The sequence below is a fragment of the Urocampus carinirostris genome, chromosome 20 (assembly GCF_059441175.1).
Source record: "Urocampus carinirostris isolate Australia breed hairy pipefish chromosome 20, RoL_Ucar_1.0, whole genome shotgun sequence".
Classification (NCBI taxonomy): Eukaryota; Metazoa; Chordata; class Actinopteri; order Syngnathiformes; family Syngnathidae; genus Urocampus; species Urocampus carinirostris.
In genome coordinates, this window is record NC_142368.1 from 14,571,344 (window position 1) to 14,588,362 (window position 17,019).

The following is a 17,019-nucleotide window of genomic DNA, read 5'->3' on the forward strand; positions in this document are numbered from 1 at the left end:
GAGGGACATGGCCGCTTTCTGGTGTCCCGTTTCATCTGGAGGGACGAAAGCATGACCGACTTAGGTGCCTAACTTTTTTGGGTGTTTTGGCATTTGCGTTGGCCATGGTCCAATAGAATTTGTGTGTTTTTTGCTACTTTTTCCCTTTTCATTTGTTTTTGTATGTGATTGTCTTGCTGTCAGTCACCCCTCTCGAGGGATATGGCCAAGGAAGGAAGGAAGGAAGGAAGGAAGGAAGGAAGGAAGGAAGGAAGGAAGGAAGGAAGGAAGGAAGGAAGGAAGGAAGGAAGAAAGAAAGAAAGGACGGAAGAAAGAAAGGAAGGATGGAAGAAAGAAAGAAAGGAAGAAAGGAAGGATGGAAGAAAGAAAGGAAGGATGGAAGAAAGAAAGAAGGAAAGGAAGGATGGAAGAAAGAAAGGAAGAAAGGAAGGATGGAAGAATGAAAGGAAGGATGGAAGAAAGAAAGAAAGAAAGGAAGGATAGAAGAAAGAAAGAAAGGAAGGATGGAAGAAAGAAAGAAAGGAAGGATGGAAGAAAGAAAGAAAGAGAAGGAAAGAAGGAAAGAAAGAAAGAAAGGGAGAAGTAGCTGTCCCAAACTTGAATTTAAAAACATTTTATCTCAGAGGAGACTTAGGTTCTTATAGGAGTGTATTCCATTCTTCTGCAACGTAACAACTAATTGGTGCTTCACTGTCTTTGCTTTTACAATAACTCTAGCCTGTACAAGTTAAAGTGAGTCTTTACGAGTCATTCCCGCACTGGGCTTATTTTTGGACAGCCAGACCCTAACATTCATAGCTCAAACTAATCAGTCATTTATATACCAGCAGTGTTCTGATTCGCCCGCGTCCCTGCGTCCGAGACGCATTATTTTTGCTGGGGACGCATCGTGTCAAATCAACGTGCGTCCCTGGGACGCAACTTTTTTGACACAAAATTGTCATTATCATTTTTTAACAAGGATTTACCGCAAAAAACGTAAGTGGTTAGTATGTCGAAAATGTGGAAAAATTTGTAAGGGGGGGTAGTGTGTCGAAAATGTGGAAAAAACACAAAGGGGTTAGTATGTCGAAAATGTGGAAAAATACGTAAGGGGGGGTTACTGTGTCGAAAATGTTGGAAAAAAACGTAAGGGGGGGTATTGTGTTGAAAATGTGGAAAAAACACAAAGGGGTTAGTATGTCGAAAATATCGAAAAATACGTAAGGGGGGGTAGTGTGTCGAAAATGTTGAAAAAAAACAAAGGGGATAGTATGTCGAAAAATACGTAAGGGGGGGTAGTGTGTCGAAAATGTGGAAAAAAAACAAAGGGGTTAGTATGTCGAAAATATCGAAAAATACGTAAGGGGGGGTAGTGTGTCGAAAATGTTGAAAAAAAACAAAGGGGATAGTATGTCGAAAAATACGTAAGGGGAGGTAGTGTGTCGAAAATGTGGAAAAAAAACAAAAGGGTTAGTATGTCGAAAATATCGAAAAATACGTAAGGGGGGGTAGTGTGTCGAAAATGTTGAAAAAAAACAAAGGGGATAGTATGTCGAAAAATACGTAAGGGGGGGTAGTGTGTCGAAAATGTGGAAAAAAAACAAAGGGGTTAGTATGTCGAAAATATCGAAAAATACGTAAGGGGGGGTAGTGTGTCGAAAATGTGGAAAAAACACAAAGGGGTTAGTATGTCGAAAATATTCGTCAGGCAGATCCGCCATTGTTGTTTTGGTCTTGCGATTCGTCTGCACGCCAATCTCGAGTTCGAGTTGTGTAGTCCGTCTCTTTTTAGAGAACCGGCTTTTGCGGCTCAACTCATTCAAGAGAGCCGGCTCCCAAACGGCTCACTTGCTTACGAATGATGATGTTGTATAAAGAAGTTAAGAAAAAAAGGAAGTATAAAAGGAGAAAATGAATTAAGACAGGTTTATGGTGATCCCTTTTAATCAGAGTATTACCAACAATAATTTAATGCAGAAAATGAATTCATAATTTGAATAAGAAAATGTATTATTCGACTTAATTATATTTGCATGTATTTTTTTTCCTTCTACAGTGGACGTCCAAGCGACTTGTTAATTAACAATTTATATGATATAAGGAAACACATGTACAATATAACAAGTTAAACTACATAAATTAACATGTTTGAAAAAAACAAACATTTTTTTTGTATTTTGTAAGGGAAAATACGACCGTTTGTAAGGGCATGGAGCACACTAAATTTTGGGGAGCCATAGATCTCTGTTGGGACCCATAGACCCATCACTTTTCACAGCTCAAATGAAGACTGTACCAGTAGCAAAAAATTGCAATTTTCTACAAGTATTTGTTGCTACGATGTTTAAAACTATTTCTGGAGATTACCATCCTCGGGGACCTTTAGTGCTTCTTCTTCTCCACTACTTAAGTACATTGTTGTGGCAGTCGGGAGCGCTTTGCAGCTTTGAACGAGATCACACAGATTAAATGAATATAAGTTGGCACGAGCTCTCACACTCACTTACGGTTGTCGGGTGGGATTTACAGCTTCTTCTACTTACCTATCCGGTACCTGTACCACCTTTTAGGACATGTTCCCGATTTAGAGGTGATCTCTTCAGCCGTGACCCTTCACCACCCCTCGGTTTGCCTCAGGGCACAACGTGTCTTCCTGGTGGTGGCGGAAGCAGAAGAGCCAGTCGGCACAGATGGTGGCGTAACCAGGATGGCGGCGGCCATGATGATGATGGCATCGTACCGCAACCAGGCATTGCACATTTTTATCCGTCCGGCCTTGCTGGGTACGGCCTTGAGTCTTTCTCAGAACTGTCGAAGAGGTAAGCTTATAATCATAATAATTACCGTATTTTAGGCGCACCTAAAAGCCTTTATTTTTTTCAAAAGCTGACCGTGCGCCTTATAATACAGTGCGCCTTATATATGGATCGATATTAAGACGCAAAGTCTTGCAACTAAAGCAAGCAGCCGCCGACTCGATTTTCCCCCGAAGGTGAAGTCGTCCGCGGTGTATGCTGGGATTTATATACCGGCGTTTCATTTCCTAACCAATGTGTCAATCATCATTTGAATCAGTCACTATTGGCTAAAGTTATTCGGAGGTAAAGGGGGCGGATCCTTTTTATTATTTACAGGCTCGCATAAAGAGGCGAAACAAAGCCTGCAATTGGCCGAAAAAGATGAATGTGAATCACATGTTGGGTTGCACTACGGCATAGAGAAAATATGTTTTACTATTCTGTAATTGTAAATATTTTACTCTCCTGGATTTACGACACTCACGGTTGTAAGAGGACCATGGTTACGTATCATTATTGAACGTGATGGCTGCAAGAAAACTTAGGTGAGCTATGCGGCTTTATATTTTCCCGGTATCTTGTTTTAGAACGATCTTGATGTTTCTGTGATGAGTCTATTTTTAAACTAAATGCAATTCAAAGTGTTTTTTTGTCATATACACGGCAAAGAACCCCGTTTCCCTGCACAATAAAATTCTTACTTTGCTCTCCACACAGTTGCCAGCAAAAAATAAAATGGAAACTAAGAAATGTTTGTTTGGTGACATCGTACGGACACCGCATCCGCACGTGTCTACGACACGTATTTGCTTCTTTGCAAGCTTTCGGAATGTTAAGGGGGTAATAAGTTGGACTGAACTATCTGACTGTTTTGTTGACGTTCCCATGGTAGCGCCTTATAATCCGGTGCGCCTTATGTATGGAAAATATCAGACAAAAGACTATTTTTGGGGGGTGCGCCCTATAACCCAGTGCGCCTTATAGTGCGGAAAATACGGTAGAATGAATTCTACTTCAAAGTGCCTTTCAGGACACCCCAGGTCGCTGTACATAGAGTACCAAACAACAATAAATCAAGAACAAAATAAGCAAGTAATAAATAGCAAATAAAAACACAGTAGAGTTAAACGGGGGCGGTATGTGAGGCAGATGATCATGATAAGGGTAGTGGGGGTTTCGAGTCCATATTTGAAGGTGGACATGGTGGCAGTATTCCGGAGGTCAGACAGCAATGAGTTCCAGAGCTGGGGGGCAGAGGGGCTGAAAGCTCAGCTTCCCATGGAGCTGAGACGGGCAGCGGGTATAGTGAGATGAAAGCAGGAGGATGATCTGAGGGCGCAGGATGGCGTGGCAATGTGAAGGAGGTTGGAGGGGTAGAGAGGGGCAAGGTCATAAATGGCCATGTAGGTGTGGAAGAGAATTTTGTAGTTGATTATGTGGTTGATTGAGAGCCAGTGGAGTTGTTGAAGGACAGGGGTGATGTGATGGCAGTAGTGTTATAGACTAGCTGAAGTCTATGGAGGGACTTTTGAGATAAACCGTAGAGGAGGGAATTGCAGTAATCGAGGGGTGAGGTGACAAGGCCATGGACGAGGATGGCAGTGATGTGGGGATGAGGAAAGGGGGGAGACGGTTGATGGACAGCAGGTGAAAGTTAGCTAATCGGTGATGTTATCTATGTGAGAGTTAGAGGAGAGTGTGCTGTCAAGGATGACATCCAGACTCTTGACGGGAGGGGAAGAAAAAAACGGAGGAATTGTCACCGGAAAAAGGGAAGGAGTCAACTTTAAAGAGGACGGATTTGATGCCGATGACAAGTAGTACAGTTTTTTTGCTGTTTAGTTTTAGGAAGTTGACAGTGAACCATGATTTTATTTCAGAAAAGCCGGAGTTTAGGTCAGGTTGTGGGAGTATTAAGTTGGGTTTGCCCGAAAGGGAAAGTTGGGTGTCATCCGTAAAGCAGTGGAAGGAAATATTGACTTTCCAGAGGATATGGCCTGGGGGAAGTAGGTAGGTTATAAAGAGGAGAGCCCCCCGGACAAAGCCCTGGGGCACACCTGAGGAGACTGGAGAGGGGTTAGAAGAGGACTTGAGTTAAATGGACTGAGTGCGGTCAGTGAGGTACGTGTGGAACTATTGGAGGAGGGTGTTGGTTAGGCCAAGTGAATAGTCTGCTAAGAAGAATGGAATGGGAAATCGTGTCAAAGGTGGCACTAAGGTCGAGGAGGATGAGAATGGAAAGTAAACCAGAATCAGCGGAAATTAGGTCATTTGTGATCTTGATAAGTGCAGTTTGAGTGCTGTGGCGCGGATTGTTGGTAGTGAGATGAGCATGAAGTTGGGAGACTACTTTTTCGAGGATTTTGGATATGAGTGGTAGGTTGGAGAGGGATTATTGAAGTTGTTGGGGTCTGAACCGGGCTTATTTACGTAATAGATAACCAGGGTAATGCCGAATACAACATTGCCCTCATGTATTGCAGATGAGATCTTCGCAAACTTCTGCTTTCTCCAAGACGTCTTCAGGAATGAATTCATTTTTCTTCCCGACAAAGCTGATGAGGTAAGCGGCGATCATCTGTAGTTGTTAAGGGAAGTCCCTTAAACTTGCACAGTGTAGCGACTATGGGTAATACTCTACAACAGTATGGACCTAAACTTCAGTGCACCACTAGCAGAAAAATCTCATACAAATAAGTAACTGTTGGAATAATGTGCATAAGTTATTCAACTTTACTATAATCTATTTGTATTATATGTTTGTTTGAAATATTGTGCTTACAAAATAGGATGATTCTCACAGCAAAAGTTTTCCACGGCACCCTGGCAAGAACTAACGGTATGAATCAGTTACAGATTTGACCCGCAGGTCAAGGTTCTTTCTTGAAGATAGCGTGAAGAGAGTTAATCAGTCACATTTCAAATAACAAATTGTTGTGCAAGAACTGGTTCAAACGGGAACATTTAACCTTCAAACTGCACCCCTTTCCCCTTAGCAGTCGAAACCACCTTGTAACAAGGGCGTTCCTTTCTAAAAAAGGCAAGCAAAGGGAAGACTGCTTCAGAGTGAGTGGAGGATTGTAACTGAAGCAATCTTCCTGTCACTTTCCTTGCAAGTAAAACCATACACAATTCTCTGTCTTTTTGTATGCAGGTTTTTGTTACAAGTGTTGGGTTGAACCTGACAGTAACTCATCTAGAAACTAGTATAATATCCCAGCTTGGCTAAAGGCAGAGCCCCATTGATTTAATTTAGCACAAACTCAATTTTATACTTTTATATTGCATTTGTCTAGGCAAGAGCAGCATGCATTCTGTGCAGATCCCATACGAAGAAAAAGAAACACAACACGTGATAAGTAGATAGTTAAGAAAAAAATAGTATTCAGCGAGAGAGAAACTCAGCCCAGCCTCATGGTTCACATTTTATGCCCGAAGCCGGCCTGAACTTTGGGCCCAAGATTTTACTATTCTGGCTTTTGAGTTTTTCTCAAAATAATTTGGCCAATCGTCATTTTCAGGACTTTGAGGAGGCGTGCTACTTATTAAAAAAATGCGGTGCGCTGGATGTCACCGATTCGGAGAGAGTGACGGCATCTGAGGGAGGCGAGGCGGAGTTGTCCTTCCTGCGGGGGCTTTTACAACCCTTCATTGACTCTTACCTGGTACATTTTGCCTTCCGTGATACATGTGAGGGAATACATAGCTGAGGATTGCGCTCAGGTCATGTGCAGGTTTCTCATGGACCGGGACGCCGACATTATCACAGAGCAAGACTTTCTACCCGCCGTGAGGAACTTGGCAACCAAGCTCCTCCTTTCAGGTACAAAACCACCTCCCTCAAGGGGCGTCACCTAACCTGACCAAAAAACCTAACCTTTTTTGTCAGCAGGTCGCCTGAACACTTACGAGACCCTCTCGTCCGACATCCAGAAGAACGTTCTAGCGGCCTTACGGAGACTGGCGGCTCTGACAAGGTTGAAGGCGTGAGTAATGAGATTACCCTGGTCGAAAACCTGTTTGACTTCTAAGCTCATTTTGTCTACAGCCTGCTGGACTGTTTTGTCTTGTTTGCCAATTACAGGTCAGGGAAGGCGTACGGTGTGGATAAAGAAGCTGTGAGACAAATAGAACGCAGACTATGTAAGAAGGCTTCCGCAATTATACAAGGGGTGTCAAACTCATTTGAACTCAGGGGCCACACGATAGAACAAACATTCTGTCGGGGGCCGGACTAGTAGATTAAAAAGAAAGAAAAAGAGAGATAAAGAAATAAGAGAAAGAGGGAAGGAAAAGGAGAGAGAGGGCTGGACAAAGAAAGAGAGGGAGGGAGAGAGCGTGAGAAACAAGAGATAAAAAGTCATGAGAGAGAGGGAAATGAAAGGGGAGAGGAAGAAAGAAATCCAAATAGAAATAGAAAGACAGAAGAAGAGAAAAGAGAAATGAAAGCGCAAAGGGTAGGAAGAGAGAAAGAGAAAAGAGAGAAAAGTTAGAGCAAAAGAAGTTAAAAAGACACAGAGAGAGAAAAAGACAAAGGAAGAGAAAAAGAGAGACACAGAGAGTGAAAGAGACAGAGACAGAGAGTGAGAGAAAAGAGAGAAAATGAAAAAAGGAAGTTAGCGCAAACGAGGTTAAAAGACACAGAGAGAGAAAGAGACAAAGAGCAATAAAGGGGTGGAAAAGAAAGAGATAGAGAGAGAGAGAAATAAATACAAGTAAGGTGTCTTTGTTCGAGGCACCTGGCTTTGGCGACATCAAGTTGACACATTTCAACCTGCAGCTTGTTGTTCTCTTGCACTTCTCTGGGTGTTGTCTCGCGGGCTAGATTCAATCCCTTAGCGGGCCTGATCTGGCCTCCGGGCCAACTGTTTGACACCTGTGAATTTTACCATAGTAAACTACTCGTTTTGCCCAGGGTGCGTACACCTTTTTTCATAGCCAAATTCAAGAAACTGCACTTTCAGAGCCAATTTTTAAATTTCTCCAGTACCTTCAAAGGAATAAAAATCCAGCTCCTATCAAAAGAATGTTTTTTGTTGGCTTTAATGACTAAAATAAAGTCGCTATCGTGGTGCTAGCACATATTTTGGGCTAGCGTGAGCTGTTCCTATCTAGGATCTACGACATTTTTGTGTCAATGGGTTGCTATAAACTGACATGAATTCTGCGCAGGTTCAATTGTCACACTTGTTTACAAACACGGAAAAGACTCGATAGGTGTTGGGCAGGATTACTTTAACTTGATTACTTTCAATTACTTTTGGATGACTCCAATACCAAATATGCTAATAAAAGACAAAAGAAACTAAATATGAATAAAATGATGACTCACAACACGTGATAAGCTTTCTCTCCTGGCTTTGATGTCTTTGATCTCCGGCAAAACTGACATAAAATGCGACAGAAACAAAATGAAAATCAATCCAAACAGCTTGCCAACATAATTTTTCCATCTAATCCTTTACTCCCAAGCCTGCACAAAATTTAGTCATTTTATTCCTATTTAGTTTATTTTGTCTTTTAGTCACATATTTAGTATTGGAGTCATCCAAAAGTAATTGAAAGTATTCAAGTTAAAGTAACCCTACCCAACCCTGGAATAATGCCATTGGTAATCAATAATCAAATAAACCACAACCAAACTCAGTTTTACCACTGCTATATTTCTAAATTTACACTTTCATTCTTGTCTGTTGTTGTGCTGAAAAATGAACGCGATGCATGAAATGTCCCCAGCTCGCGCAAAATTTGCTAAAACATATTTGTATTTAATTTTTGAGGGAATGTAATACAACCGTAAAAAACGGGGCATTTGCACCTTGTATGCGCAAAGGGAAATATTAAATGAAAGTCGAGGGTGGGTGCACCTTCTGTAGTGTTTAATTCACAAAGAGTCTCAAAGGGCTGCATTGATTTCCACAGTTTAGTGTTGCAGATTCCTCCAAAGGAAGATATAGTTGAGTGTCATCTGCATAGCAAGGGAAACTGATATTATACTGGCGAATAATATCACCTCATGGAAGCATGTAAATGCTGAAAAGAAGGGGACCAAGTACTGAGCCCTGCGGAACACCACAAGTAACACTTAAGGGCTCAGATGTCATTTCACCATATTTAACACAGTGCGTCCTATCTGAGAGGGAGACCACAATGTGTCATTACAGTCTTAAAGATGCTTAGCTAGCTTGTTGCAAATGCAGGACTAACATAATGTTGTATTCAATGGAGTCAGTAATTTCAGATTCCTTATTTAAGCAAAATTTTAAAGAAAAATAACTGTTTAAAGAGTCATAATCAAAGAAGTGAGAATTTTAGTTACCCACAAGAGTATCTGAAAATGTCTCGGGTATGAATTGTAAGCACACATTTTTACCTGTTTTGCCCCCTAAGGGAAAATCTTAGTTCCGTATTTTCCGCACTATAGGGCGCACTGGGTTATAGGGCGCACCCCCAAAAAAAAGTTTTTGGTCCTATATCTTCCATAGATAAGGGGCACGGGATTATAAGGCGCTACAACGGGAACGTCGACAAAACAGTCAGATAGTTCAGTCAAACTTATTACCCCCTTAACATTCCGAAAGCTTGCAAAGAAGCAAATACGTGTCGTAGACACGTGCGGATGCGGTGTCCGTACGATGTCACTCAAATGCATCGTTCCAAATACCATTCGGAAGGTTAAAGTCTTGGGATTCAAGAAATGCCAACCATTCCTTAGTTTCTATTTTCTTTTTCGCTCGCAACTTTACTGTGCATATGACAATAAACACTTGGAATTGAGTTTAATTTAAAAAAAGACCCATCAAAGAAACATCGATATCACTCTGAAACAAGATACTGGGAAAATATATAGCCGGAGTAGCTCACCAAAGTCGTTGCGTTCAATAATAATGTGCAACCATGGTCCTCTTATATCCGTGAGTGTAGTAAATCCAGGAGAATAAAATATTTACAAATACAGAATAGTAAAACATGCTTTCTCTATACTGTAGACAACAAACCAAACTTGCTATTCACATTCATCTTTTTCGGCCAATTGCAGGCTTTGTTTTGTCCCTTTAGCCTATGCAAGCCCGTAAATGATAAAAAGGATCCGCCCCCTTTACCTCTGAATAACTTTAGCGAATAGTGATCGATTCAAATGATGATTGACACATTGGTTAGCCAATGAAACGCCGGTATATAAATCCCATCATACACCGCGGACTACTTCACGTTCGGGGGAAAATCGAGTCAGCGGCTGTTGCATTAGTTGCAAGACTTTGCGACACACCATTGAGCCATATATAAGGCGCACTGTATTATAAGGCGCGTGGTCAGTTTTCGAAAAAAATTAAGACTTTTAGGTGCGCCTTATAGTGTGGAAAATACGGTGCATTGAAAATTTGAAATGAACACATCTATTTCAATATAGATTTTGCATTATTCTACAGACTTCCGAGAGACAAAATGCCATTAACCGGTTAACGGTAGTTGTGTTGGTTGTAATCACACTAAAGTGATTCTCTTCCCTCTAGCCGGGCAAATCCGTCCCCAGATGCTTCAGACTGAACCTGACGCAAGTCTTGATTCTCTGCTGGAACATATCCAACACCTCAACACTGAGACCATTTTCAAGCCTTAACCTCCATTTGACCTCGTCCTCCTCCTCTACTCCCACACCTTCAGTGCCAGAAAATACGACATTATGTTTTAGCAATATTTTTTATAAAGCAGTGTTGCAACATGTCATAAGAATAAAATTGTGTCATTAAAATATAGTTTTTTATCAGGGTTCGCACAGGTGCTTGAAATCCTTGAATTGTAATGTTTTCAAAGTCAGGAAAATGCTTGGATTTTAAGGCAAAAGCTAGAAAATGCATTGCAATGATTCTTGCTTACACTAAAGAGAACAGCTCTATTCAGAAAACCGTCTCTTTGGCTCGGCTCACTGAAAAGAGCCTGTCGGCTATTCCAGGTCACAAACAGGTCCTCAGATTTTTTTAATTTTTATTTTTACGATACGTTATCAATAATAATTCAAAAAATATGCAGCGATATTTTTTGTAATCCGGAATTTCATAGGTTCTGCAGGGGATCCTTGAAAAACACATAAAATATAAACATAATCACAGATAAAAAAAAATTTTTGTAAAATATAAAACAATCTCAGCTTTTTACACACTTAACACAATTAAAGTTGAACAACACAAAATCCCTGAAAATGCAAAACAATAAAATCTTCAGTGCTATAAACGACAATGCAAAAAAACCTATTTAAAATTTAGACACAGATCCTCTGAAAAACACGCAAAAGATATAAATGAGTGAGTAAAACATATAACAAAATATCAGCAGTTTTTAAGATCGAATGTATTTAGCAATTGATATCATTAAAATGAGCTCAAATTTGGCTAATTGTTCTGCTTTTTATACATACAGTCCTTTTCTTTTTTGTTGTCCGTATTGAACTCAATTATGACCAGGGTTGGGTAGGGTTACTTTAACTGGATTACTTTCAATTACTTTTGGATGACTCCAATACCAAATATGCTAATAAAAGACAAAAGAAACTAAATATGAATAATATGACTAAATTTTGTGCAGGCTTGGGGATTAACGGAATACATGGAACGGCAAAAATGACGTTGGTAAGCTGTTTGGATTGATTTTCATTTTGTTTCTGTCGCATTTGATGTTCGTTTTGCCGGAGATCAAATAGATCAAAGCCAGGAGAGAAAGCTTACCACGTGTTGTGAGTCATCATTTTATTCCTATTTAGTTTCTTTTGTCTTTTATTAGCATATTTGGTATTGGAGTCATCCAAAAGTAATTGAAAGTAATCCAGTTCAAGTAACCTTACCCAACCCTGATTATTACCAACACCTATCAAGTCCTTTCCATGTTTTTAAACAAGTGTGACGTACTGAAGCTGCGTGTACATTGTTGAAGCGGAATGGCAGAATTCATGTCAGTTTGTAGCACCCCATTGACCCAAACAGATAATTGATCCTTAATTGGAACAGCTCAAAATAGCACAAAGTATGAGCAAGCAGCAAGATAGACAGTTTATTTTATTTTGATTGGCGCTGGATTTCTTACTTTGTAGATACTGGAAAAATTGGCCTTGAAAGTGCTTGAAAAGCTCTTGAATTCAGCCATGAAATAGGTGTACGAACCCTGTTTTATTCTGCATGGTATATTACTGTATATTAATGTTTATCTTGAAACTCTGATGAATTGTTTCCCTCTCCTAAAATGTTAAAAATAACAGATGAAGGCTGTTCTTGTTTGAGACATTTATTTCTTCAAACGTCTTTACATGTCAATAAAACAAGCATAAGAAAATGCACCATTTATGAATCCTTTTCTATGTGTTCGTTCGGATGTCATAGCTCTAAATGAGAAGCAGAGGTCAACCGACCCCAACTGCAGTTAAAAGGCCTTGTTGAGTCTCATTTGGCGCCACCACCAGGCTGTTGGGTACACCTGCAATGCCAAAATTCTGCCTCCAGTAATATAAGAAATTGAAATTCTTTTGAAACAGCATTTCCTACTTTTGACCAGTGTTCCCTCTAAGCTGCGTGCCCGCATATTCTCGGCGCACAAGAAATTCTAGCCAGCGCAATGTTCCCTCGAAGCTGCGAGTTTTTCAAGAACCGGCTTCTTTGGCTCGGCTCACTAAAAGGAACAGGCTCTTTCGGGTCTTAAACGGCTCTTCAGGTTGTTTTTGCTTCTTTCATTCATACACGACCAAATATTATGTAAAATGATGCACACAATGACTTAAAGGAAGGGGGAATAGAACAAAAAAGAAAAAAATACCAAAATGAAAAAGTAGTGAAAAGCTGAGAAAAAAAAGAAACAAAAGGAAGAGAAAAAAGAAGGAAAAATTCAGAAAAAAGCCATAAAAAATAAAAGAAATAAACAAAGGAAAAAAAGGAATTGAGAACAAAAAGAAAAAAAGTAACCGCTCGGAAAAAATAAACACAATGAGATTTTTTTTAAAAGGGATTGAAAAAAATAGAAAAAAACGGGAAAAAGAAGAAAAAGTTTGTGTTGCATTCAAATAATTTCCAATTATACCAAGTCAATCTTGTGAAAGAATTGTTGTAAAAACAAATGACGTTTGTAGGCCGTACAACCTTTGCAATAATACATTAGTCAATTCATTCAAAAGTGAAAATTAATTTTGCATTGCCGGAAAATGTAAGTCGATGACAAGTTTTGGACCTGTTTGATAATGACTTAGTTGCCACACTTGGGATTGCTGTTGCTCACTGTTGTTTCAAGCGTTGCTCACAGACTTTGTGTGAACGCTCAGACCCCTGCAAAATTGCAGGGAACATTGCTTCTGACCAATTATCAGTTTCACTAGCCAGCGTAAGTGGACCTCTGACCATCACAATTAATGATATTTTGTAGAGATTATTTTTAATTCTTTTGTTCTTTCTGCTTCTGAGCATATGTGTTCACTCGTGCCAGGCAACAAGGCGCTCTAAAGGAACCATGCAAAGAAAAAACAAAGGTAGAGCTAGCTCGCTAGAGTTCATGGTGGCAGACAAAGACTTCTATCCAAATTGCACTGAGAAAACTAAGTGCAGAGTGAAAAGGCCTTTAGAATGCAAGGGTTACTTGTTTGGGTTTTGGTGAGGTAAAACAAACATTATTTACATAAGTTGTTTGTGTTTTTATGTAAGTTTTTGTGAATGTGGTTGCATAGGTTTTCATGTGTATTTACATACGTTTTTGTGTGAACTGACATTTTAGTGTATGTTTAGGTACGTTTTGCATGTGTTTACGTACGTTTTCGTGCATTTTTAATTACCTTTTTGTGCGTGGTTCATGGGTGTTTACCTACGTTTTTATGCTTGTTTCTGTATATGCTAATTGTTATTTTATTATATTGTTAACGTTTTTTTATTGCACTTCAAATGTAAGACAAATCTAATGCTGGTGAGGTAAAACAAACATTATTTACGTACGTTTTTGTGTGAACAGACATTTTAGTGTATGTTTAGGTACATTTTGCATGTGTTTACGTACGTTTTCGTGCATTTTTAAATACCTTTACGTGCGTGGTTCATGGGTGTTTACCTACGTTTTTATGCTTGTTTCTGTATATGCTAATTGTTATTTTATCATATTGTTTACTGTTTTTTTATTGCACTTCAAATGTAGGAGAAATCTAATGCTGGTGAGGTAAAACAAACATTACAAGGTTTTATAACACAACTACCTGTCTGTTCTTCTCTATTTGACTCGAATACTGCTTGGAAAATTTCAAATTCTTTGACATAAAACAACTTTTTTTTAAAGTAATGAAAAGAGTTACTTTCCACTGTAACTAGTAACTTTTACTATAGAGTAAATCAGTTACTAACTCAGATACTTTTTGAAAGAAGCGATAACTATACCGAATTACTTTTTTACTGTTTGACTTTTGCCAAAGGGGCTCTTTTCATCTGCAGGTGTACCCAACTCGGCACCTGTGGTGAGTCCGCCCACCGTCCGTGCCAACCTTTATCTGTACACAGGCGGCACGTCCACTTTGATCCGCAGGGCGCTGACGGGGTCCTGACAAAAGACAGAGATGTACTCTAGCACTTTGGAGTTGAGCCTCTTCTCGCTTTCCTTGGCGCGGTGCCGCTCCTTGTCCCAACGCTCGCGCTCGCCGTTCATCTGCGAGAAGAGGTTGAGTTGGATGGCGCGTAGCGTGGCCGCTAGCACATAGGCGCTGCCCTGCAGGCCGTGGCACAGCGCGGCGCCCAAACTCAGGGCAGCCGCCATCAGGTTGGGCATGGTCTCGCACAGCACGCATGCGCTCTCCAGGAGGTGCAGCGTGCAAAAGCGACCTGTTGTTGCCGGGCCATGAGGGTAGGATATTGGTGGTGTAGAACCCTGCATTTGGCCGGCCATCAAGTGGCGGGCGCAGTCGCTGAAGTGGGTGGTGGCCCGGCGCAGGGGCAGCAGTGCCAGGTAGAGGTGGCAAGCCGCCTTGGTGAGGGCGTGAAAGAGCAGACGCAGCTCCAACACGGCGTTGCCTGGCCCGAGAAAGAGAGATTAAGAGGTGTCCGGGTCAGATTGGAGTTTAATCTGATGCTGCTGTGACTAATGTCAGATGGCATTAAAATCACCTGAGCACGCAAAGCAAACCAAAGTTCAAGCGTAGCGAATCTTAAACTGATAAAAAAGAAGCATCTTGGCCTCGGGTATCTTATAAAACATGACTGGTAAATTTATGATTTATTAGACAATCAAAATAAACAGAAAAGACAGATTACATTTCAATTTGCAAGGTGAACGACGGAGCACCCAAACCTTATAAGAAATTCCAATCTGTTCTGAAAGCCCTTTTCATTAAATCTCATCGGTTATAAAAATCGAACCTAAAGAGTGAAAATCATAGAACAGCAACTATATTAGACGATAGTGACAATGAAATAAACTGTGCATAATAGTCCAAATAACAAACAGTGATGCAGGATTGTCAAATTAACAAACTTGCATCCCATGCAATCTCCTTTGCAGGCATCCAATGTTAAAAACAGAAGAAACTGATCAACAATTTTCTGAAATTCATTTCACGGTACTTGGGGTTACACGGTAAAATTCTTAATATTAATTTAGCACCAAGTACCATATGTTCACTGAAGTAGTATTAAAAGTTAACCTTAGGTATTAATTAACATTGTTAACTGTCAGTGACAGTTTTAATTCAACAGTAAGTTTGCAACACTATGCTGAACTTATGGTCCTTATTTACAGTATTAAATGCATGCTTGCTTATTTTACCGTTTTAATATTTGTATTACCTTCAGTGGATACAATTTTGTTCTTTTACAAAATATTTAGTGTCTGCTCCTTTTAAAAAAAATGCAAATCAACACACTGCAAAAATAATCGTTTGATGTGAAATATAGACAATTTTAATCATATATAGTATTTTTTCCTCGTTTAAGAACTTTTTGAAAGAAAAAGACACCTGGAACTACCCAAATTACATCTGCAATATCATGCAATTTTGTTATCATATTAAGTAGTTTAAACTATTTGCAATATTAAGTATGAAGAATAGGGTAGGGTTTCTTTAACTTGATTACTTTTGGATTACTCCAATACTAAATATGCTAATAAAAGACAAATGACTCAATTTTGTGCAGGCTTGGGGAGTAACGGAATACATAAAACGGCAAAAATGATGTTGGCAAGCTGTTTGGATTGATTTTCATTTTGTTTCTGTCGCATTTTATGTTAGTTTTGCCGGAGATCAAAGCCAGGAGAGAACGCTTACCACGTGTTGTAAGTCACTTTAATTCATAGTTAGTTTCTTTTGTCTTTTATGAGCATATTTGATACTGGAGTAATCCAAAAGTAATTGAAAGTAATCAAGTTAAAGTAACCCTACCCGACCCTGAGAATAGATATTCAAGTAGGTTGTATATGCTAAAAAAAAAGTTACTATAGGGTACAAAAAAGGATATTTTAGTTCAATTTGCTTATTTTAGCAAAAATGTCGAGCAAAGATACAGAACTATACGTGCTTCTTTATCCTTACTTACCGTCAATGAAGCAGAAAATCCACAAGAGGACAATACACGCTGCTAAAAAGGTGAACCAATCCATGTGAGTTGCTTCTTTAAAATCCAAGAGGGGAAAATAGCTCGAAAATGTTGACTTTTGATGAAAATGATGTCCAGACTCACATAATCGGATGGATAATGGTGGGTGATCATGCGGCGTGTGTGGACCACTTTGTCGCCTTAATCGAATCTGTTAAGACTTTCTCTTAGTCTGATGCGTCTTCTAGTACTAGCTAGGTTTGTTTAATCCTTTTTTTCCGTTTCGCCGTGTCACTTGGCTCCTTAAAACCAGTATTGATGGAAACGTGAAGTTAGTAGTAAAATAATGACATTATGTTTTTAATTATAAAAATACCCGATATAAAAAAGGGAAGCCGTATTAAGCTATTTTGATACTCTCCGAATAGTTCCTCGAGTGAAGTACGTAGACGCTGCCTTAAATGTATTATTTAGCCCCTCCTCGTGATAAAAAGACTTAACGTAATAAGCAAAAATCAGTGTACTATTTAAAACACTCTTAATTCGATAAATTTTGTATTTATTTTACATGACATAAGCCTCACCTGGTGGGAGCGGACATAATGGTCCGCCATTTTGTTGCTAGTCAAATAATACACACTGTCCCTTTAAATGTGTGCTTTTGGGTGAATTTTTTTTTAACAATTTTATTGACACTTTTA

At 39.6% G+C, this 17,019-nt stretch overlaps 2 protein-coding genes and 1 long non-coding RNA gene across 4 annotated transcripts in view; 1 reads left to right on the forward strand and 2 right to left on the reverse strand.

The window, feature by feature from the left end:
* LOC148346334 (uncharacterized) overlaps positions 1 to 2,787 on the reverse strand; it is a 6,700-nt gene extending 3,913 nt beyond the window's left edge. Inside the window, exons 1-2 of the long non-coding RNA XR_015848308.1 lie at positions 2,526 to 2,787; positions 2,350 to 2,426 (exon numbers count right to left, since the gene is read on the reverse strand). This is a non-coding gene — a long non-coding RNA (uncharacterized LOC148346334). The remainder of the gene's footprint in view (positions 1 to 2,349; positions 2,427 to 2,525) is intronic.
* Positions 1 to 12,046, forward strand: part of LOC148346333 (dihydroxyacetone phosphate acyltransferase-like) — a 27,470-nt gene extending 15,424 nt beyond the window's left edge. The window contains exons 10-16 of the mRNA XM_088325387.1: positions 2,553 to 2,801; positions 5,264 to 5,343; positions 6,302 to 6,445; positions 6,504 to 6,603; positions 6,673 to 6,766; positions 6,865 to 6,923; positions 10,295 to 12,046. Of these exons, the coding sequence (XP_088181513.1) occupies positions 2,553 to 2,801; positions 5,264 to 5,343; positions 6,302 to 6,445; positions 6,504 to 6,603; positions 6,673 to 6,766; positions 6,865 to 6,923; positions 10,295 to 10,401 (833 nt within the window). The 3' untranslated portion in view covers positions 10,402 to 12,046. The remainder of the gene's footprint in view (positions 1 to 2,552; positions 2,802 to 5,263; positions 5,344 to 6,301; positions 6,446 to 6,503; positions 6,604 to 6,672; positions 6,767 to 6,864; positions 6,924 to 10,294) is intronic.
* Positions 12,041 to 16,920, reverse strand: LOC148346335 (uncharacterized). 2 transcript variants are annotated; one of them, XM_088325391.1, is made up of 3 exons: positions 16,903 to 16,920; positions 16,319 to 16,620; positions 12,041 to 14,800 (listed from the first exon to the last, which is right to left on the reverse strand). In XM_088325391.1, the coding sequence occupies exons 2-3, from the start codon at positions 16,380 to 16,382 to the stop codon at positions 14,280 to 14,282; spliced, it is 585 nt and encodes a 194-aa protein (XP_088181517.1). In that variant the 5' UTR covers positions 16,383 to 16,620; positions 16,903 to 16,920; the 3' UTR covers positions 12,041 to 14,279. The 2 variants fall into 2 exon arrangements, with proteins under 2 accessions (XP_088181517.1, XP_088181516.1); XM_088325390.1 differs by lacking the exon at positions 16,903 to 16,920 and having other exon boundaries at positions 16,319 to 16,883.
* Positions 16,921 to 17,019: the final 99 nt, after the last annotated feature.